This window comes from Bos grunniens, chromosome 11 (genome assembly GCF_055505025.1).
Source record: "Bos grunniens cultivar Pamir isolate PY7600 chromosome 11, Bosgru_T2T1.0, whole genome shotgun sequence".
In the NCBI taxonomy this organism is placed as follows: domain Eukaryota; kingdom Metazoa; phylum Chordata; class Mammalia; order Artiodactyla; family Bovidae; genus Bos; species Bos grunniens.
In genome coordinates this window covers 52,889,365-52,907,797 of record NC_141175.1, presented here as the reverse complement: position 1 = coordinate 52,907,797, position 18,433 = coordinate 52,889,365, and the positions used below count along the sequence as shown (strand labels likewise).

General features: G+C 40.0%; 1 protein-coding gene across 5 annotated transcripts in view; it reads right to left on the bottom strand.

The window, feature by feature from the left end:
- Nucleotides 1-18,433, bottom strand: part of CTNNA2 (catenin alpha 2) — a 1,366,346-nt gene that overhangs the window by 104,339 nt on the left and 1,243,574 nt on the right. For all 5 annotated transcript variants that reach the window (XM_086323685.1, XM_086323687.1, XM_086323688.1 and 2 more), the window contains exons 10-12: nucleotides 11,623-11,715; nucleotides 10,890-11,046; nucleotides 5,890-6,090 (exon numbers count right to left, since the gene is read on the bottom strand). In XM_086323685.1, the coding sequence (XP_086179811.1) occupies nucleotides 5,890-6,090; nucleotides 10,890-11,046; nucleotides 11,623-11,715 (451 nt within the window). The remainder of the gene's footprint in view (nucleotides 1-5,889; nucleotides 6,091-10,889; nucleotides 11,047-11,622; nucleotides 11,716-18,433) is intronic.

Below are 18,433 nucleotides of genomic sequence, written 5' to 3'. Positions count from 1 at the left end.
TCTTGATACCTTCCCCTCAATATTTTTGTGAACATTTAACTGCTCTTTAAAAAGTCTTGATTAAAAAAAAAAAATCACACCATCTGTTTGGTCCACGTGTTCTCCAAAATAATGGAATTTTAATCTTCATATACGAAGTGATTAATAATAGAATCCTCATTAAAGAGACTTTATTTTTTAATATCTTTTTTTTGGTCCTTTCTGAAGAAGGAACTGATGGCATGGTTCCAAAGATCTCTCAACCTGATGGTGTAGACATTGCTACAAATTTGCATCAGCCATCAAATTTACAAAAATGGCATTTCAACGTAATCTGTTCAGTGAAGAACAAGCTTCTCTCTGTATATCTAAGCATAACATTTTTGAATGTACACCCTTTTCCACTTTCCACAGCCACCTGACTTTGCAAACAAGATCTCTAAAGATGGATCTCATTGGGTGTGCACTCACTACCAAGCTATTGGCAATTTGTTATAATTCAGTTTTTACTAAAGAGGCAATTAAATATGTAAGTATTTAGTGGGTCTGATGTACATCAGGTTTATGGTGCTTTCATCAGCTTACATTAGATTTATAAAAAATAAATAGGCAAATTTTTATACAATGTCAACCTAAAATTTTAACATACTAATTATCCACAAAATTGTGTTTTCAAAAGTAACTCAGATTTCATATCAAAACAAAACGTACACTTCAAAAAAATTTTACTCTTTACTAAGTAATTTATCGAAAATAAAATACAAACTGTCTCGTCACTCTTAAGAACTTTCTCAATTTTTAGCCACTTAGTGAAGGTAGTCAGTTGGTAAAGTTGGTCTCTACAGAGCCCCACACATGCATCATTTACATGTTAAAACAGAGATTGGCCTGTATTTGCAAATCCCATTAGCATCCAAGTCTGGTCTAGTCAAACCTCTTTGAACATCCTGCCGTTTTTTTCATTCTTTGTAACAGGCTCTCACTCCAGTCTTGTCGCCGTACCCTATGGCCATTATACAGAGGCTCCATTTTGCCTTATTTAAACTTGCTCTTATTTTGGAATATTTCTTTCTCTTGTGGCAGTTATCTTAAATGAGGATTATTTTGTCCACCCCAAGAACATCTAGCAATGTCTAGAGCCACCTTTGTCACAATTTGAAGTGGGAAAGGAAGAGGTTCTACAAGCATCTAGTGTGGTGAGGCCAGGAATGCCAAGCATCTTTAATCCACAGGATAGCTCCCTCCACCCCAAGAAAGAACTACCAAGACTCAAATGTCAAAAATACAGAGGCTGAGAACATCTGCCTTAGAGTCTTCAATCTAACAACTCAGAAATAAAACTGAGCAGAACCTGGTTGGTTGTGACAAGGCAAGAGAAAACATAGTGATCTGTCTTCCATGTCCTGGATTCTTCCTTTTTCCCCCTTTTCTTGGCACTTTCCACTCCTTGCCCACTTCTCTGTGTTCTCTCCCCAAAATAAAATGTACTTTCAGGACAAAGTTTGATAAACTTGTATAAAAAAAAGTTACTACACAAGATTTAGGGGAAAAAAAAAATCAGGAGCAAAACATTAGCCCAAAGGTAGAAATTTGGGCATTAGTGATCTGAATAGGAGTTTGGGAGGCTTCCCACGGGACATGAGTGATGAAGAACGCCCCACCACCACCCGGCCAATGCAAGAGACATAAGCGATGCGAGTTCTATCCCTGGGTTGGGAAGATTTCTAGAGGAGGGCATAGCAACCTACTCCAGTACTCTTGCCTGGAGAATCTCATGGACAGAGGAACATGGTGGGCTACAGTACATAGGGCTGCAGAGAGTCAAATACCACTGAAGCAACTTCCAGGCAAGAATGCTGGAGTGGGTTGCCATGTCCTCCTCCAGGGGATCTTTCTGACCCATGGATCTAATCTGTGTCCCTTACATCTTCTGCAGGCAGGTTCATTACCAATAGTGCCAGCGTTGGAGCTTTTATTTTGAGGGTGTGGGTCTCCTAAGCATAGCCAGACACAGACAAGGGGACTAATCCAGTTTATACAATCTATATAACCAAAAAAACTCTGTATAATCATAATTACAGAACTGACCTTATGTTCTTCCTCAAATTCCATGTCTTTAGTACATTCTCCAATAATTCTAATTAGCAAACAGTGAATTAACAGCTAAAGTTTTTTATAGCTTGTATATTTAATCATTTCTCATGGAGAAATTCTAGGTATTAAGTCACCATACTGTTGTATGCTAAGTCATATTTGACTTTTTTGTGGCCCCATGAACTATATATAGCATGCCAGGGCTCCTCTGTTCATGGGATTTCCCAGGCAAGAATACTTGAGTGGGTTGCCATTTGCTTCTTCAGGGGATCTTCCCAACCGAGGAATCAAACCCACATATCCTGCATTGGTAGGATTCTTTAGCGCTGAACCACCAGCGAAGCCTAAGTCACCATTATATTATACATTTTTAAACCTCATATTCCACATGAGATAGCCAGTGGGCTTCGTCATAGCAATGACAAACAGAGGCATTCTTCCTCCATGAGGAATCGGTGTATATGTCAATTGTCCTACTAACAGCTAAATTTTTGCTTTCATTTCTTTGACAACCTCTCTAGTTACCCATAAAAAAACAATATTGTTCTTATTTAGGAAAGAAAAGAACCATTGAGGATAGAAGGAAAATAATTTATATACCTTGTATATTCTAGTTCTTAGCCCACTAATATCTACTTTTTCTTGACATGTATATTTTCTGCTAGTTATTTATAATCTGTCTATTTCAGTCTCTTCTACCTGGCTGCTTTCCTAGTGATCTTCAATAGAGGATGAAAAACAGAAAGAATTTAAATGCCTTGCTCTTCTTTTCTTTTCAATTAAGACTTGGATGGGGAAATCAGAAGCAGGAAGGTGCCTTTAGTTAAGTGCTCAGAGTATTCAATCACTGCAAAAGAAGGGCTGAGATGATAATTTTTAAAGATCTGAAAATTAACAAATAAGCAAAATCTTGATTAGCAACAATAATCCAGGGTAGATTGCTCTATTTCATTGATTTTTTTTTCCAGTGGGGGAAAAAAAATTCAACCAGAATATTATTTACATTTTAAGACTTTGGGTGAAAATTATGTTAAAATATTTCACTCAACTAAGCACACTGTCCTTGCCTTTATGTAGATTTTGACCCCATGGGTACCACTTCCTACTGTTCATTAAAGCACTCCAAGATGCAATAAGAAAAAGTTCCAGAATGTTTCTTAAACAACGTTTGAAGTTTTTGTATGCACAAAGTCACATGTAAACTGGCTCTGGGTATCATCTGCTACAATCATCATTCCAAACAGTTGTGAGCTGAGAATTCTGTCTCCATGTCCTCCACCCTTCTTGGATACTCTTCACTCAGTGTTAGATTGGAGGAAATGCTGCTATGTATCAGATATACCCCATGAAGCTGAGACTTCATAACATAATGGAAGTAATGGGTCAGGAACTGAGAACTGCAGAACTGTGAGAGGGTCCCTTTAAGGGTGAATGGTGGGGGTGGAAAAAAAACAAAAAAACAGCATATACTGGAGAAATAAAATAATTGTTTTGTTTTTTTTAAGATTTTTTTGAAGGGGACCATTATAAAAGTCTTTATATCTTTATTAAATTTGTCACAATATTGCTTCTGTTTTATGTTTCAGTTTTTTGGCCCCGGGGCATGTAGGATCTTAGCTTCCGAATCAGGGATTGAATCCTCATCCCCTGCATTGAAAAGTGGAAGTCTAAATCACTGGACCATCAGGAAAGCCCCAAAATACCTGTTTCTAATTCTTTTAAATGAGTAAAGAAACACTGTATGACTTGCACTGTGTTGCTCTAGTGAATTCAAAGGGCAAATCTATTTGAAAGAAAATAGTGCTGAATTTCAGTTAATTAAACTGTGTGGGGGGCCGGGGGGGGGATGCTTAGTCGCTCAGTTGTGTCTGACTTGACTCTTTCCAACTCTTTGGATTGTAGCCCACCAGGGATTTTTTTCAGGCAAGAGTACTGGAGTGGGTTACCTTTTCCTCCTCCAGGGGATCTTCCCGACCCAGAGACTGAACCCATGTCTCCTGTGTCTCTGCATTGCAGGCAGATATTTGCCCGCTGAGCCATCAGGGAAGCACCAGTTAAAATGTGAAAGTGTTAGTGGCTCAGTTGTGTTCGACTCTTTGCGACCCCATGGACTGTAGCCTGCCAGGCTCCTCTGTCCATGAAACTCTCCAGGCAAGAATACCGGTCCACTCCACTGTGCCATTCCTTTCTCCAGGGGATCTTCCTGGATCAGGGATCAAACCCAGGTCTTCCACATTGCAGGCAAATTCTCTACAATTCAAGTCATCAGGGAAGCCCCTAATTAAAATGTAGATATATCATATTATTGTCATTATTATTTCTAATTCTAAGTCTGTCAGGCTTCTCAAGAGCAACGATCCCTAGATATGGGTGATTTGTGATATGACCCTATTCCCTTTCTCCATATATTTCAGAGTGAGCAACCAACGTCTGTTTACCTATTATTTCTCATTGCTATTCTAGACTAGCAAATAGCTACAGAAGTCTTTGTAAATATCCTGTCCCTGTAGAAGGAAACATATTTCTACTAACATGTCTTATCATGTAGAACTTAGAACACTGTTATATCTGACTTTTCAGAGATACGTCTGTTTGTAAAAGCCTAGCGGGCTCCAAAATCCATGTACAGACCAGAGACAATTCCCACTGAAGCTGAAGTGAGTTCCTTCTATGTATACATAGAACTCGATTTGTTACCCATTCATAACTCCAGCCAACATATAGAGTTAAATTCTATTCATCTTCTCTCCTTCCCTGGACTTTCTACTTTCATTCTCTCATATGTTAATGGACTTCCTTGCTGGCTCAGACAGTAAAGAATCTGCCTGCAGTGCAGGAGACTGGATTTGATCCCTGGGTCGGGATCCCTTGGAGAAGGGAATGGCACTCCACTCCAATATTCTTGCCTGGAGAATTCCATGGACAGAGGAGCTGGCAGGCTACAGTCCATGGGATCACAAAGAGCTGGACACAACTGAGCAACTAAGACACGTACATATCAATACACAAGACAAGAGGGACTTTAGAAAGGGTCTGAAGCCAAGAGACATCAGTTAAGAGCAAAAACTACTAAAAATAGGTCAGTCATTGACATAACTATCCAAAGTTATGGGCTGTTGTGTTAACTCAGTGGAAACAAGTCTTTTTCCCATCTCAGTGCATTAGAGAGCTATGACAGGCTCCCTGTCACAAGTAACTGTGTCTCATCAAGACCACGATTTCCCAGAAGGCAGCCACGCACCCCTGAAAGAGGATACGCAGACTTTCACCAGTGGAGTTGGGCATATACTGAAAGTCTAGCCCCTTTTCAATAACCATTACCTCCTGTGATCACTTCATATCCATGTACTACTGAAAGCCTTTATGCTTTCCCTGGTTGTGCGTGGTCCTTTCTCATAGTCCTATGTTCTCAAGAAACAGACAGAGAAATGCTTTTCAAGTTCAAAATTCCAAGTTCCAATCACATACTCACGATTCTCTAGACTTGTGACCTTTTTCCAGTCTCTTATCTCATTCAAAATTCCACTTTCACATTCATAATGGGAGATAAAAAAAAATCTGCCTACTTCATAAGGTCCTTGTGAGAATCAAATGATTATACACAAAAACTGTAGAGTAGTACATACTGCAAAAACAATAAATTGTGATTCTGCTAAAGTATTCCAATTCAAACTCAAGAAATAAAGAGCACCAATTTTATGATCATGTGTGATTTAGAAGCATAAAGACCTACAGGAAACAATGAAACAGATTTATTCAGGTATGGAAATTCATCATGGGGCTGACATTTTGGTCGAATCTAATATCCATGGTTACCTGTCTCAGATAGCAGTTTTGTAGCTTCCAGCACCTTCTCAGTATAAACACCAGCTTCATAGTTCTCCATCTCAGCATTGATGATGTGTATAACTCGAGCAGCCCGGCCCCTGATGGCCCCTGCAGTCCGGTCCAGAGTGTCCACATCCCCCTCTTGAAGGGCGATCACACATTTGTTCACATCCTCCAAGATATGGTTTTCTGTGAAGAGGACATATCCACATTTATATGATTTTATATCACTGGTGGTGGTGGTTTAGTCATGAAGTTGTGTCTGACTGTTATAACTCCATGGACTATAGCCTGCCAGGCTCTACTGTCCATGGGATTTCCCAGGCAAGAATACTGGAATGAGTTGCCTTTTTTTTTTTTTCCAGGGTATCTTCCTGATCTAGGAATCTAGCTAGCCCTGCTGTCCTGCATTGCAGGAGTATTCTATACCAACTAAGGTATCAGAGAAGCCCTTTATATCACTGACACATTTGAAAACCAATCAGAAGGCTTCCCTTGTGGCTCAGTGGTAAAGAATCTGCCTGCCAATGCAGGAGGTACGGGTTTGACTCCTGATCCAGGAAAATCCTACATGCTGTGGGGCAAGTAAGCCCATGTGCCACAACTACTGAAGCCTGTGCACCCTAAGAGTCTGTGCTCTACAACAAGGGAAGATACTGTAACGAGAAGTTCACACACCACAACTAGAGAGTAATCCTCTGTCACCACAACTAGAGAAATGCCTGAGGAGCAGTGAAGACCCAGCTTGGACAAAAATAAATACATAACAAACATTCCAAAAGAGAAGAAGAAATACTGAATAAATATATCCTTTGCAAGGAGACAATTATATATTTGTACTCTAAGGTATTTTTAAGAGAAAGAATTCATTAAGTAAGGAGATAGAGGGATGATGTTCCAACTAGAAAATAGCATAGAAGGGAAAGTAATAATAGAAAGCATGTGCATTTCAGAGAGGGTTACATTGTTGGGGTGAACCCCTTAGGTACTTTGGATATTACGCCTGAATGTGAAGCATAGTTTTTAAAATCATAAAAGATTTGCCGGCAACATAATTTGTGATACTTCCTTAAATTTTTGCAGCCTTATTCTTTCAGAAAAGATGTAATCATGTTAAATCACTGACGACTGAACTACTTCATTATTATTAGCTCTAAAACTACAGTTTCCAAAATCATAAGCAAAGTTCAGTCTGTGAATATTTTAAGGGAACAAACTCAAGACCCTGGAGCTAAAAAAAAGTAAATGAAAGAGGAAGAGGCAAACAAAACAAAACTTATAGACATTATGGGATTGAGTTAATAGCTTTTTCAGATCTTAGATGCCTGTTACTTTGTGAGCCGAACTCAAGAATTAAACTGTCACATGATTAAAGCCAAGACGCTCATTTTAAGACACTATTAAAAATGGTAGTTTTTGCCCAGTGGAAAAAGTTTAAGTGCTCTAACACAGTCGTTTCACTTTTTTATGAGCCCAGACCACATCAGAAAATTGGTTTTGCTTCTGTAATGTTAATAGCTAGCATCATTGCTCCCCAAACTTGTTGCTTTTCATATGGACAAATTAAGTACTCAGGTAGCATGAAAAAAAGAAAGAAAAACAAAACTATCCCTTAAAAAAAAAAAAAAAAAAACTTTTTTATTGTTGCCTCCAAAATAGAGTTTCCTGCCAGAATAAATATTCCCTTAAGAAGAAACTGATACATAAAATGTCATTAATGCCATTCCAAAATATCTCCTGGGCCAAACCTGCAATTTACTGATGCAAATGTTTTGGCTCCAGCTTACAGAGGAGATGAGAAGTAGTTTTCCCAACTATTGGGCTGCATCCACAGTCTACCAGCAGGACAGAGTGGGCTGTGTCATTATTTGTCAAGCCCATCTGTGGAAAGGTGCCTGCTGCCTCCGATTGTCAAGTCCAAAGGCACGCTCCAGCGGGTCCTGCCAAGGCCGGCTTCCTGACAGCGCCTGTTCATTTTCCTGTCATAGCATGCCACGGCACTTGTACCACTGCGGTTGGACTGTACAGTGTTATCAGCAGAAGCCAAAGCCTTTTCATGTTGCTGGTAATAATGAGATGCACAAAGGAATGGCAGGGAGAAAGGTGGCAGAGAGGCAGGCCCGGTGGAAGAAAATTAAGAAAAGCTTGCATTATTGAAACAGCCTGAGATAAGACTCCTTGCTTTGCTTTTTTCTACCCTCAGAAATTTCTGTACATGCATTTAAAGAAAAGGATAAGTCGGGAAAGTTTTAAGTTCTGAAATGACTCCTCTTTGAGAAAGGTAGTGTATAGATATTTTCATTTATTTGTAAATAGGCAGGGTAGCAGAGTAAGATTTCTAGGGGCTGTTAGGATTGCTGTGTGAGACCTGAGGCTGGTTTGAGAGTCCCCCTCTCCCCTTCTGGGGACCCTTATACCCATCCTGGCAAAGATTGACTAGAAAGCAGAAATATCTCAGCCTTGGTGTCCAGTCTTTTGTTCCCCACCATTCGGATCCCCAACATGCCTAGCCGAACAATTTCTAAGCATCTTCTGAGAGATGCACTTCTTGGATATCTTCTGCATTGTTAGGATTCATGTATCAGGGAAGCAAAAAATTTCACAAATGGCAACGCATTGAGTTCTTTATCAGACAATCTCTGGACATAGGTATGTTTAAATGAATAGCTGCTTTGACAAGTCATCAAAAGTAAAGCACCTTGGGAATGAAGAACAAGCCAGGTTTCTAAAAGGGAAGAGAGAGTGGACCCATGGTACTACAGGGCAGAAGAGAGGAGAGGATTGGAGGTGGGGGAAAGGAGCTGCAGTGAAAGCTGGAGAAATACCCTTTTATCCGGACTTACTAAGAACTATATAGATTCTGGAAAGAGGATAATCTGAATTATAATTCCACCTCTGCCAAGTTACTTGCCTGTTAGTGACTTACTTTTCTCAAAGAAGATTCAGAATAGTGATACCTGACATAAAATTTTGGTGAGAATGAAGGCAAATAGCAGAAAATCAGACATATAACAGATACTGTCAACTACAAATTGGCACTTGCCATGGGTGCTTGTCATTTACTCTACAAGAATTGAATCATGTGCTGCTGCAGCTGCTGACCTTCAACACCCCTCAAGGAGTTCAGGGAGGAGAGCAGAAATGAGACACTCTGTTCTCAGGGGAAACTAGCAGCACAGGTCCTCAGATAGTCAGATAGTCTCAGGAGCTGATTTTATGAGCTCAATTCTTATATCTCCTCATATCTAGAAAAGCACTAAATTCCTTCACGGTGACAATTGTTTCTCGTGACTAGCAGAAGCTTCATGAGACCAGCAGAAACTTTTAAATATGTGCTTACTTGCATGTACTCCCCCTTTACCAAACTCACATTTTTATCATCCTTCGCCTCCCACCTGTTTGGAACAGTTTCTCTAGAACTATCTGAGGTGCTATCTCCTGGGCTGCAGCCCTCATATCACCCAAATAAAACTTAATTCGCCACTCTTGTGTTGTGTTTTTTTTTTTTTTAATTGACAGCACCAAGCATGTGTTGGCTCATTTTTCCCATTTCCCTTGACTTTCCCTCCATGATTTTAAAGTTGGCTTTTCCATCATCCATCAGATCTACAGGTTCAACTATGCTACTCCTAGACAAGCTTTAAACACAAGCCCAGTGGGAATTCATTGTCAGTTTCTTGGTGAATGGAAAGACTACAACTAGAGAAAAGCTTCCAAATACACTAAGCCTGCCCCAGAAATCCCCTCCCTTTTGTTGCAGTCAGCCTGCATCAGCCTGGATCCCATGAGCTGTGCTGCAGCCTCTCCCTCTCAGACCTCAGTAAGTCCGGGTTGAGGACAGGGCACACGAGTTGGTAGGTGCGATTTCCATACACCTCTGGGTAGTGTCAACACCTGGTTAATTTGAATTTTTAAGGGCCATTTGGTTATTTTAATGCCTCACAAGGGAGTTGAGGCTTCTGTGACCTCCTTCCTTATGCTCCCACAGAGACTTCTCTACGTGTATTAGGCCAAATCTGTTTGGAAAAAGGCCCATGAGCCGCTGGTAACCCACTTTTGAAACAGCATTGACGAGCCTTGTTAAAGGCAGAATCGACTACATGGTTATTCAAATGTGCTAACATCCCTGGTGTTAGTTGCTCAGTCATGTCTGACTCTTTGTGACCCCATGGACTGTAGCCTGCCTATGGGATTTTCCAGACAAGAATACTGGAGTGGATTGCCATCCTTCTGTCTGGCTTCATCTACAAAGCATTAAGTTACAATTTCCAGTGATGATGAGTTCTGTTTATTTTCACTTCCTTCCACAACCTCATGCTCAAGTGCTCAAAACCTCAATAGTTCCTAAGGGCTTTCTAATGGGTTCATTTGGTGGTTAAAATTTTTTTTCCAGCTTATCAAAAACCTATGTAACTTCATTCACTGGGGCAGGGCAGTGGGGGGGTACTTAACACAGGCAAATTGGAATAACTAATTGATTTTTTTTTCAACATAACCAATCTCTTTTTTAGATGGGTGATTTAGATGCAGCAAAGGCCATCCTATTTTAAAAACTCCAGGAACTAGAAAGGAGCCTGCTGCTGCTGCTAAGTCGCTTCAGATGTGTCCGACTCTGTGCAACCCCATGGACTGCAGCCCACCAGGCTCCTCCGTCCATGGGATTTTCCAGGCAAGAGTACTGGAGTGGGGTGCCATCGCCTTCTCTGAGAAAGGAGCCTAGGTCTACTTAAATAATCTTTCAGGTTTCTAATATCTCAATCAGAAAGTTATGTCTTCCCCCCAAATCCCTTGACTCAGTGTCTTGAAATAACGTGCACAGCAGAGACAAATTTTCAAGAGGGTGTTACAATCACAGTTGCAGAGATGATTGAAAGCTCAAAGGGCCAAGGAGAGCATTTGAAACACAGACCCATGACACTTGCAAGATATTCCTCATCTCATCTTGTTCTCTTCCTTCAACTATCTTGTAAGGGCCTGTTTGTGATTACCTGAGACGGAAAGGAAGTCATCCACCGAAGTGATGTCATCCACAGCCTCTGTCAGCACTCGAACTTGCTTTTCCCACTGGTCCTTGAAAACGTCCATGTTGTCTTGAGCAACTTTGCTCTGTGGCCGGGCAGCCAATGTGAGAGCAGCATTGATGACCTATTTGTTAGAAATAATCCATGGACATGAGGATTACACTCATCAAAGCAGGAACAAGCAAGTCAAAGACCATGTTGAAACCCTGAACCTTGCAGCTTCCGCAGATAAGGGGATTCTTGGTATTTGGGAGGACAATCAAAACATGAAAGATGGAGTAGGTTATCAAATACTAGTCTTTGTTTGCTCTTCTTTTTTTAAGATATAGGTTGCCAAAAGTGTATATTGAACCAAGTCTTTTTAGCACAGATGGGGCAGAGATATAACTCTTGTTCTCCACATACAAGCATATAATTTTGTGAGGGAGATGAAGTGAATAGATATGGAGTGTTGAAATAACAATTCAAGACAGAAAAAGTCAATAGGGGTGGAAAAGACAATAATCACTACAGTAATTTTGGAGAGACTGGAGCAATTAGCAGTTCTTTTTGAGAAAGGCAGAACCTGAAATGGTCCATGACTGATGGGTAGCACTTTCCAGGGAGAGGAAAATGGACAAGGCAAGGAATGAGTGACATGAAGGCTGGAGTGCACAAGATCCAAAATATCAGCTGTGGAAACAAAGTGAATGAGGCTTACCTGAGGACACAAGCTGTCAATCTGAGTGGCTGCCATCCGAACTAATTTCACCCCTTCCTCATTGTTGGAGATGGAACAGGCCAAATTGGCAACCTGTATTGAAGAGGATTGAAGTGAAAATGATGTTAGGGCAAAGGGGAAATAGGCTGCTGTGTGACTTTGCACCTTCCCTGGAGAGTGCCACATCCAGGAGAATCCTTTCATAAAGAAGATAAAGGGACCCTTTTGTGTTCAACCAAATATTACTCAGCCTTATGCCAGTAGGCATTTCTGCCAGAAGAACAAGGTGTTAATAACAAGTCATTGCTTCAAGATTCTTGAGTACACGCAATAATGCATTTTAACTGGGCTCTTCTTAACTCTCTTCCTCTCCATCTATACTCTCACTTGAACCTCCTAAGGCTCATTATTAGGCGCAGGTCACTGTGATTTTGGCCACGTCAGTACTAAATTCTGAACAGTGAGAGAGATGCCGTGGGCGATACTTTTGATTTGAGACTCAAAGTAAACTAAAAACCAGAGTCCGTTACCCCCAAAGAACCCAGGATCTGCCTGGTACAGTCTGTAGGGAAGATGTCAGTCCACCAGGAGTCAACTCAAATGCTTTCAGGGGCTAGGGAAGTCTGAGAAGTGTGCAAAAGGGCTAGTATAGTCCAAAAGGCAATGGAGGAATTAGAACATGCAGGTCTAGTATAAAGGCATTCAGATTTGGTATTTTAAACATATTATATCAGCCAAAACAGCTGAAGTGGATTCAAATTCCTAGGTCAAGCGTTTCAATGTGTGTCATTCCTTTTCTTCAAGGAGTTAGAATTGGTAATACAAGGTCAGATTGACTGGACAAGGTCAACAACACATAAAGTGATGATCAAAACGCTGAATGTCTCATGAAGCTAGTGTCAAGAGAACAGGAAGGTGGGGATTAGAAGGGACAAAGGAGAAGGGAAGGGCTGCCAGGGCTGGGAGCAGGAGGGCCAGTAGAGCAAGTGATTAGCAGACAGAACCCTTGGGAGCCTCCTGGCCACCTGCCTTTGTGTCTGCTCACTTCTGCCTTTCAAAACCAGATCACTTCCCTATTACACCCTTAACGCCCTGGTGGATTTGAATGCACTGTGCAAGCATATAGCATCTAATGTGAAAGAACCATCACTGTAGAGCAGAGGAGGAGCACACAACTGAGATCACTAGGCTCAACCATTAGCCAGTTCTGTTAAGTCACGTCACATTAGGAGGACCGTTTCCTTATCAGCAAAAGGAGATGGATAAAATAGTGATACTAGGGGTATATTTCAAGTTTATCCCAGTGAGAATATACCCTATGAGAAACCACAGATTAAGGTCCAGAAGTTATCACATCATTTCTTACATTTTACAGTTTACCTTTGATTCTTCAGATAATGTTCATTATGTTACTTAGTTTTCAAAGAGAAAGACAAATATGCCTTATTATACCCATTCACAGGATACTAAACCCCCAGGGTATGAGGAAGTTCCTTGGAGGCAGAGCAAAAATTAATAATGCAACTTCTTAATTTCTTTTTGTTATATTGTCTCCACTCTGCTTTTTTTATTAATCTTTCTTATATTTATATTCTAGTGATTTTTTATATTCCAAATGCCAGAATAACTGTGTGGCATAGAATCGGTGCTCAATACATGTTTACTGAATTAAAGAATAGCCTTTTAATAGCTTTTAAAAAATTGTATATAGTGATTTGGAATACATAATAAGTTAAAGATGCTCTTAAAGTTGTTAGTCCTTTAATTTGGCTGGACAAATTTTCACATTACCTTCTAGCACATGCTTTCCAACACCATGGAGCTAAACAAAGGCTCCCATATTCTGGTCCATTGTTTGAGACCAGAATGCAGTGACCCTGTTCATGATGACATGAGAAATCAGGATGATGTGATGAATTTTCCAGAAAGATATATGCATATAATTTAAAATTCTGTCTTTTAAATGTTTTGCATTTCCTCTGTTGAAAAGCCTTTCATTTTATGAAATGATGATTTGGATGATGCTTTTGTTTGCTCTTTATCATTCTTGCTTGGTATGTAATAGAGACCTAAAGTTACACTTTTGCATTGCAGTGAATAATTTCTAGAACTTGGCATATAACTCTATATAAGGACAACAACATGAAAACATTTAAATGCTCCTAGAATCAGGTCTTGGGTAATATTTGTTTGCATCTTTGTAAGATGAAAAATAAGAAAATGCCAGCACTCTCAATGAGATAAAGGTGGTAAACCAAGTATTCAATGTCTATTGACCTAAAAATATTAATAAATAGGAAAGAGAACCATATATTATGTATCTTTTGATGGAATGACATAACACTACCTATGAAACAGTCTTACCAAAAGCAACAACAACAACAACAACAAAAACATAAAAATGATCAGTCTTAGGATAAATTCTCAATTTACAGAAATCCAAGGGACAAACATGTAAAATAAAACCACGTGGATGCACTCGTGAAAATCCTAATGGTAATAACTAGTGGAAAAATGTCAGACTTCTGTGGATCCTGAATAGGACAAATAAACCATTACATAATCATAAATATGTAGGTGAATTTATATATATGTACATTGTAAAACAAAGAAATTTAAATATTGACTAAATATTGGATGATATTACAGAGTTAATGTTTTAAAATACCCTAGCAATACTTGTTATTTTATTTAAAGTGTCCATAGCTTAATGAAGTGATAGATTTGAGATTTGTTTCACAGTTTTTTAGAGTAAAGGAAAGGGGTGGAGGTATAGAAAAAATAAGACTGGCTATTAGCTCATAATGGTTGAAGTCGGGTGATAGTATATGATGGTTTATTATATATGTTCTACTGTTGGATATGCTTGAAATTTTCCACAATAAAAAGTTTTTTTTTTAAAGTAGTAACTGCAGTCTATTATAACACCAGTTCCGGTAAAATTCTTTTCGGTATTTATGCAAGGTTCAAGGGAGCCCAGTATGAGTCAAGGAGAAGCCTGAGTGTGGTTTGGAGGTAAGGCTTGCAGACAACAGAAGAGTCCCATCCTGGAGAAGGGAATATGGTAATGGACATATAAGCCACAGAGGTGGCTCTCCAGAGCACACAGTCTCCTGCATGTGTTGGTGGCAGGTCCCCAGGCAAAAACTGATCTTGGTAACAGACTGGGCTCCTCACATCTCCTACGTGAGGGAAATGCCAATCAGTAACACCCATTGTCATATGTATATATATGCTTCTCTTTGTGTATCTTTTGAAATTCACTCAGTCGTGTCCGACTCTTTGCGACCCTGTGGACTGTAGCCCACCAGACTCCTCCGTCCATGGGATTCTCCAGGCAAGAATACTGGAGTGGGTTGCCATTTCCTCCTCCAGAGGATCTTCCTGACCCAGGGATCAAACTCAGGTCTCCTGCAGTGCAGGCAGACGCTTTAACCTCTGAGCCAACGGGGAAGCCCTTAATAAATTCTATTATAGCTCAAATCTAATGTGAGAGCCTCACTGCCCAAAAGAATCTTAGTAAGGAGAATAGTGCTAGCAACACAGCAAAAATAAAGAGCTGGTAACTACCAATAATGCTTTAATTGTTTATTCTTTTTAGCTTATTAATCTGTAAATCCTAAAGTCTGGCAGCCTCTACTCTGCAATATACACCTGCTGCTTTTTTGTTCAGTCGCTCATTCATACCTGATTCTTTGCAGCCCCATGGACTACAGCACACCAAGCTCCCCTATCCTTCACTATCTCCCAGAGTTTGCTAAAATTCATGTCCATTGAGTCAGTGATGCCATCCAACCATCTCATCCTCTGTCACCCTCTTCTCCTTCAGCCCTCAGTCTTTCCCAGCATCAGGATCTTTTCCAGTGAGTTGGCTCTTTGTATCAGGTAGCCAAAGCATTGGAGCTTCAGCATCGATCTTCTAATGAATATTCAGGACTGATTTCCTTTAGGATTGACTGGTTGGATCTCCTTGCAGTCCAAGGGACTCTCAGGAGTTTTCTCCAGTACCACAATTCAAAAGCATCAGTTCCTCGGCACTCAGTCTTCTTTATGGCCCAACTCTCACATACATACATGACTACTGGAAAAACCATAGCTTTGATTATATGGACCTTAGTCAGCAACATGATATCTCTGCTTTTTAATACACTGTCTAGGTTTGTCACAGCTTTTCTTCCAAGGAACAAGCATCTTTCATGGCTGCAGTCACTGTCTGCAGTGACTCTGGAACCCAAGAAAAGAAAATCTGCCACTGCTTCCACTTTTCCCCTTTCTGTTTGCCATGAAGTGATGGAACTAGATGCCATGATCTTGGTTTTTTGAATGTTGAGTTTGAAACTGGTGTTTTTACCCTCTAAGTCCACTTAAAATCAGAATTCCATTTGCCATGTATTCTAAACACCCTCAAAATATTTCCAACATGATGCTAAGAATTTCACTATCTCCAAAGGCAGGCTTGTGTATTTTAAATTGGTTATAGACTTAATCAAAATCCTTATCTTTCTTATTTTCTTTTGGCTTACCTTTGTGCTTCTCACTGGACTCACTGACATAGCGGTGCCTCTGAATATGGTTTTATATATTGTAATTTTGAGAATTCTGGCATCCAGCACTAAGTTTCAGTCTAGAGGTAACTACCAATCAATAACACAGTTTTAAATGCCAGTGAATATTTTAACACGAGTACAAGACTACTGCACACAGTAGAAACTTAATGATTGATTTGATCCATTGAAGGAGGGCATGGCAACCCACTCCAGTATTCTTGCCTGGAGAATCCCATGGACAGAGGAGCCTGGCAGGCTACAGTCCATAGGGTCACAAAGAGTGTCCAACGTGCACTCACACACATACACATACCTATTCTTTAACTACAGTGCTTATGTTATCAGAAACTCTCTAGTGAAATAAAATGTCCTATTTTTCAAAGCACAATATTTTCTCCTTTAATAAAATTAGCATGATAGTCTTCCTAAAGAGATGGGAAAGGGAAGGGAATAATAGACTAGAATCAGTAGACATTTGAAAAAAATTAATGAGTAAAAAAATAAACTGTAAATCAAAACTGAGTGATACGGTTGTATTTACTAGAATTTCAAAACCTGCTCAAATCAACTAAACAGATAACATTTACAGTCTGGAGCTGGCCTCTGCTTTCTCTACTTCTGAATTGTTTACAACTTAGCTCGGCAACAAGAGTCAATTGCCTTCCTAGGAGCTCAGAAAACAAAGTCAATCATCAACTATTAAATGTTGGGCTATTTAGATTGATTTGTGATTTCTGGAAGTAACTAGGCCATGAGTAAAGGTGGCATAGCTCCTTGGTGAGCTAATGGTACTAAATTTCCCAAGACTCTCAGGAAGGAAGCCCTCCTCCCTGAGTTCTGAAAGCATAATGGATTTGGGTGAGTAAAAGCTGAAAAGACTGAGTCAAGTCTTCTATACTTGACTTAGTGGCTTAATAACTGGTTATCTTGGAGTATAGAAGGACGTTTAGCAGCGTTCACTAAATCGTATGCCGCTGATTACAGGAGCTTTAAGGGTTCCGGAAAAAAAAATGCCCAGTAGTTCTGGCTGGGAATCAATAAGATATCTTACCTCTCCACATCATGGAGAGGTAAGATATCCATCTTACGATACTTTTCTGATTGCCTGCTTAGCACAATTTCATGGGCTCAAGTTCAAAGACTCGGATACTTTTTGCTCTTCTGGAGCTACACAGTGTAAACAGGTGGGGCAAACAATGATATCATTAGCAGTTTTAGAAAGACAATAAACTAGCAGGGAGAGCTGATGCTGATTCTCCAAAGAAAGTAACTTGCTCCTTAAACAGAATCTGTATAATTAGCATCCGTTTCCCAGCCCTTTAATCATCACCTTGGCTGACCAAAAACAGAGTAGAGATACTCCAGGGACACAGATGGCAGAGTTAAAACTGACAAAATCAGAAATGTGTGGAGCCCTCATAAAAATATATTATGACTATTTTAAGTGTCTACTTCCCTGGCTCAGACGGTAAAAGCATCTGCCTACAATGAAGGAGACCCAGGTTCGATCCCTGGTTCGGGAAGATCCCCTGGAGAAGGAAATGGCAACCCACTCCAGTACTCTTGCCTGGAAAATCCCATGGATGGAGAAGCCTGGTAGGCTACAGTCTGTGGGGTCACAAAGAGTCGGACATGACTGACTTCACTTCACTATTTAAAATGCAAGATGATTTTAATCAAACAGTCATCAATAAACACTCCACAGCTCAAATTCCTGATGAACAGAACATCACAGCCATCAAATTTATCTGTTTGATTTTATTCCTTGTTGATCTATTTGATTTATTATTTTTTATTTCCAAATTTTTATTGGAGTATGTGTGTGCATACTCAGTTGTGTCCAATTCTTTGCAACCCCATGGACTATAGGCAGCCAGGCTCCTCTTGTCCATGGGACTTTCTAGGCAAGAATACTGGAGTGGGTTACTATTTCCTCTTCCAGGGCATCTTCCCAACCGAAGGACTGAACCCATGTCTCTTGTGTATACTGCCTTAGCAGGCAGCTTCTTTACCACTAGCACCACCTATGAAGCCCTTATTGGAGTACAATGCTATGATACTTTCTGCTGTACAGCAAAGTGAATCAGCCATACATATACATACATCCATTCTTTTTAAAATGCTTTTCCCATATAGACCATAGTCCATATAGGAGTACTGTGAAGAGCTCCCTGTGCTACACAGTCTGTCTTTGTTTCCTATCTATTTATATATACTGTGTATGTGTTAATCCCAAGTTTCTAATTTATCTCCCTGTCCCCAGC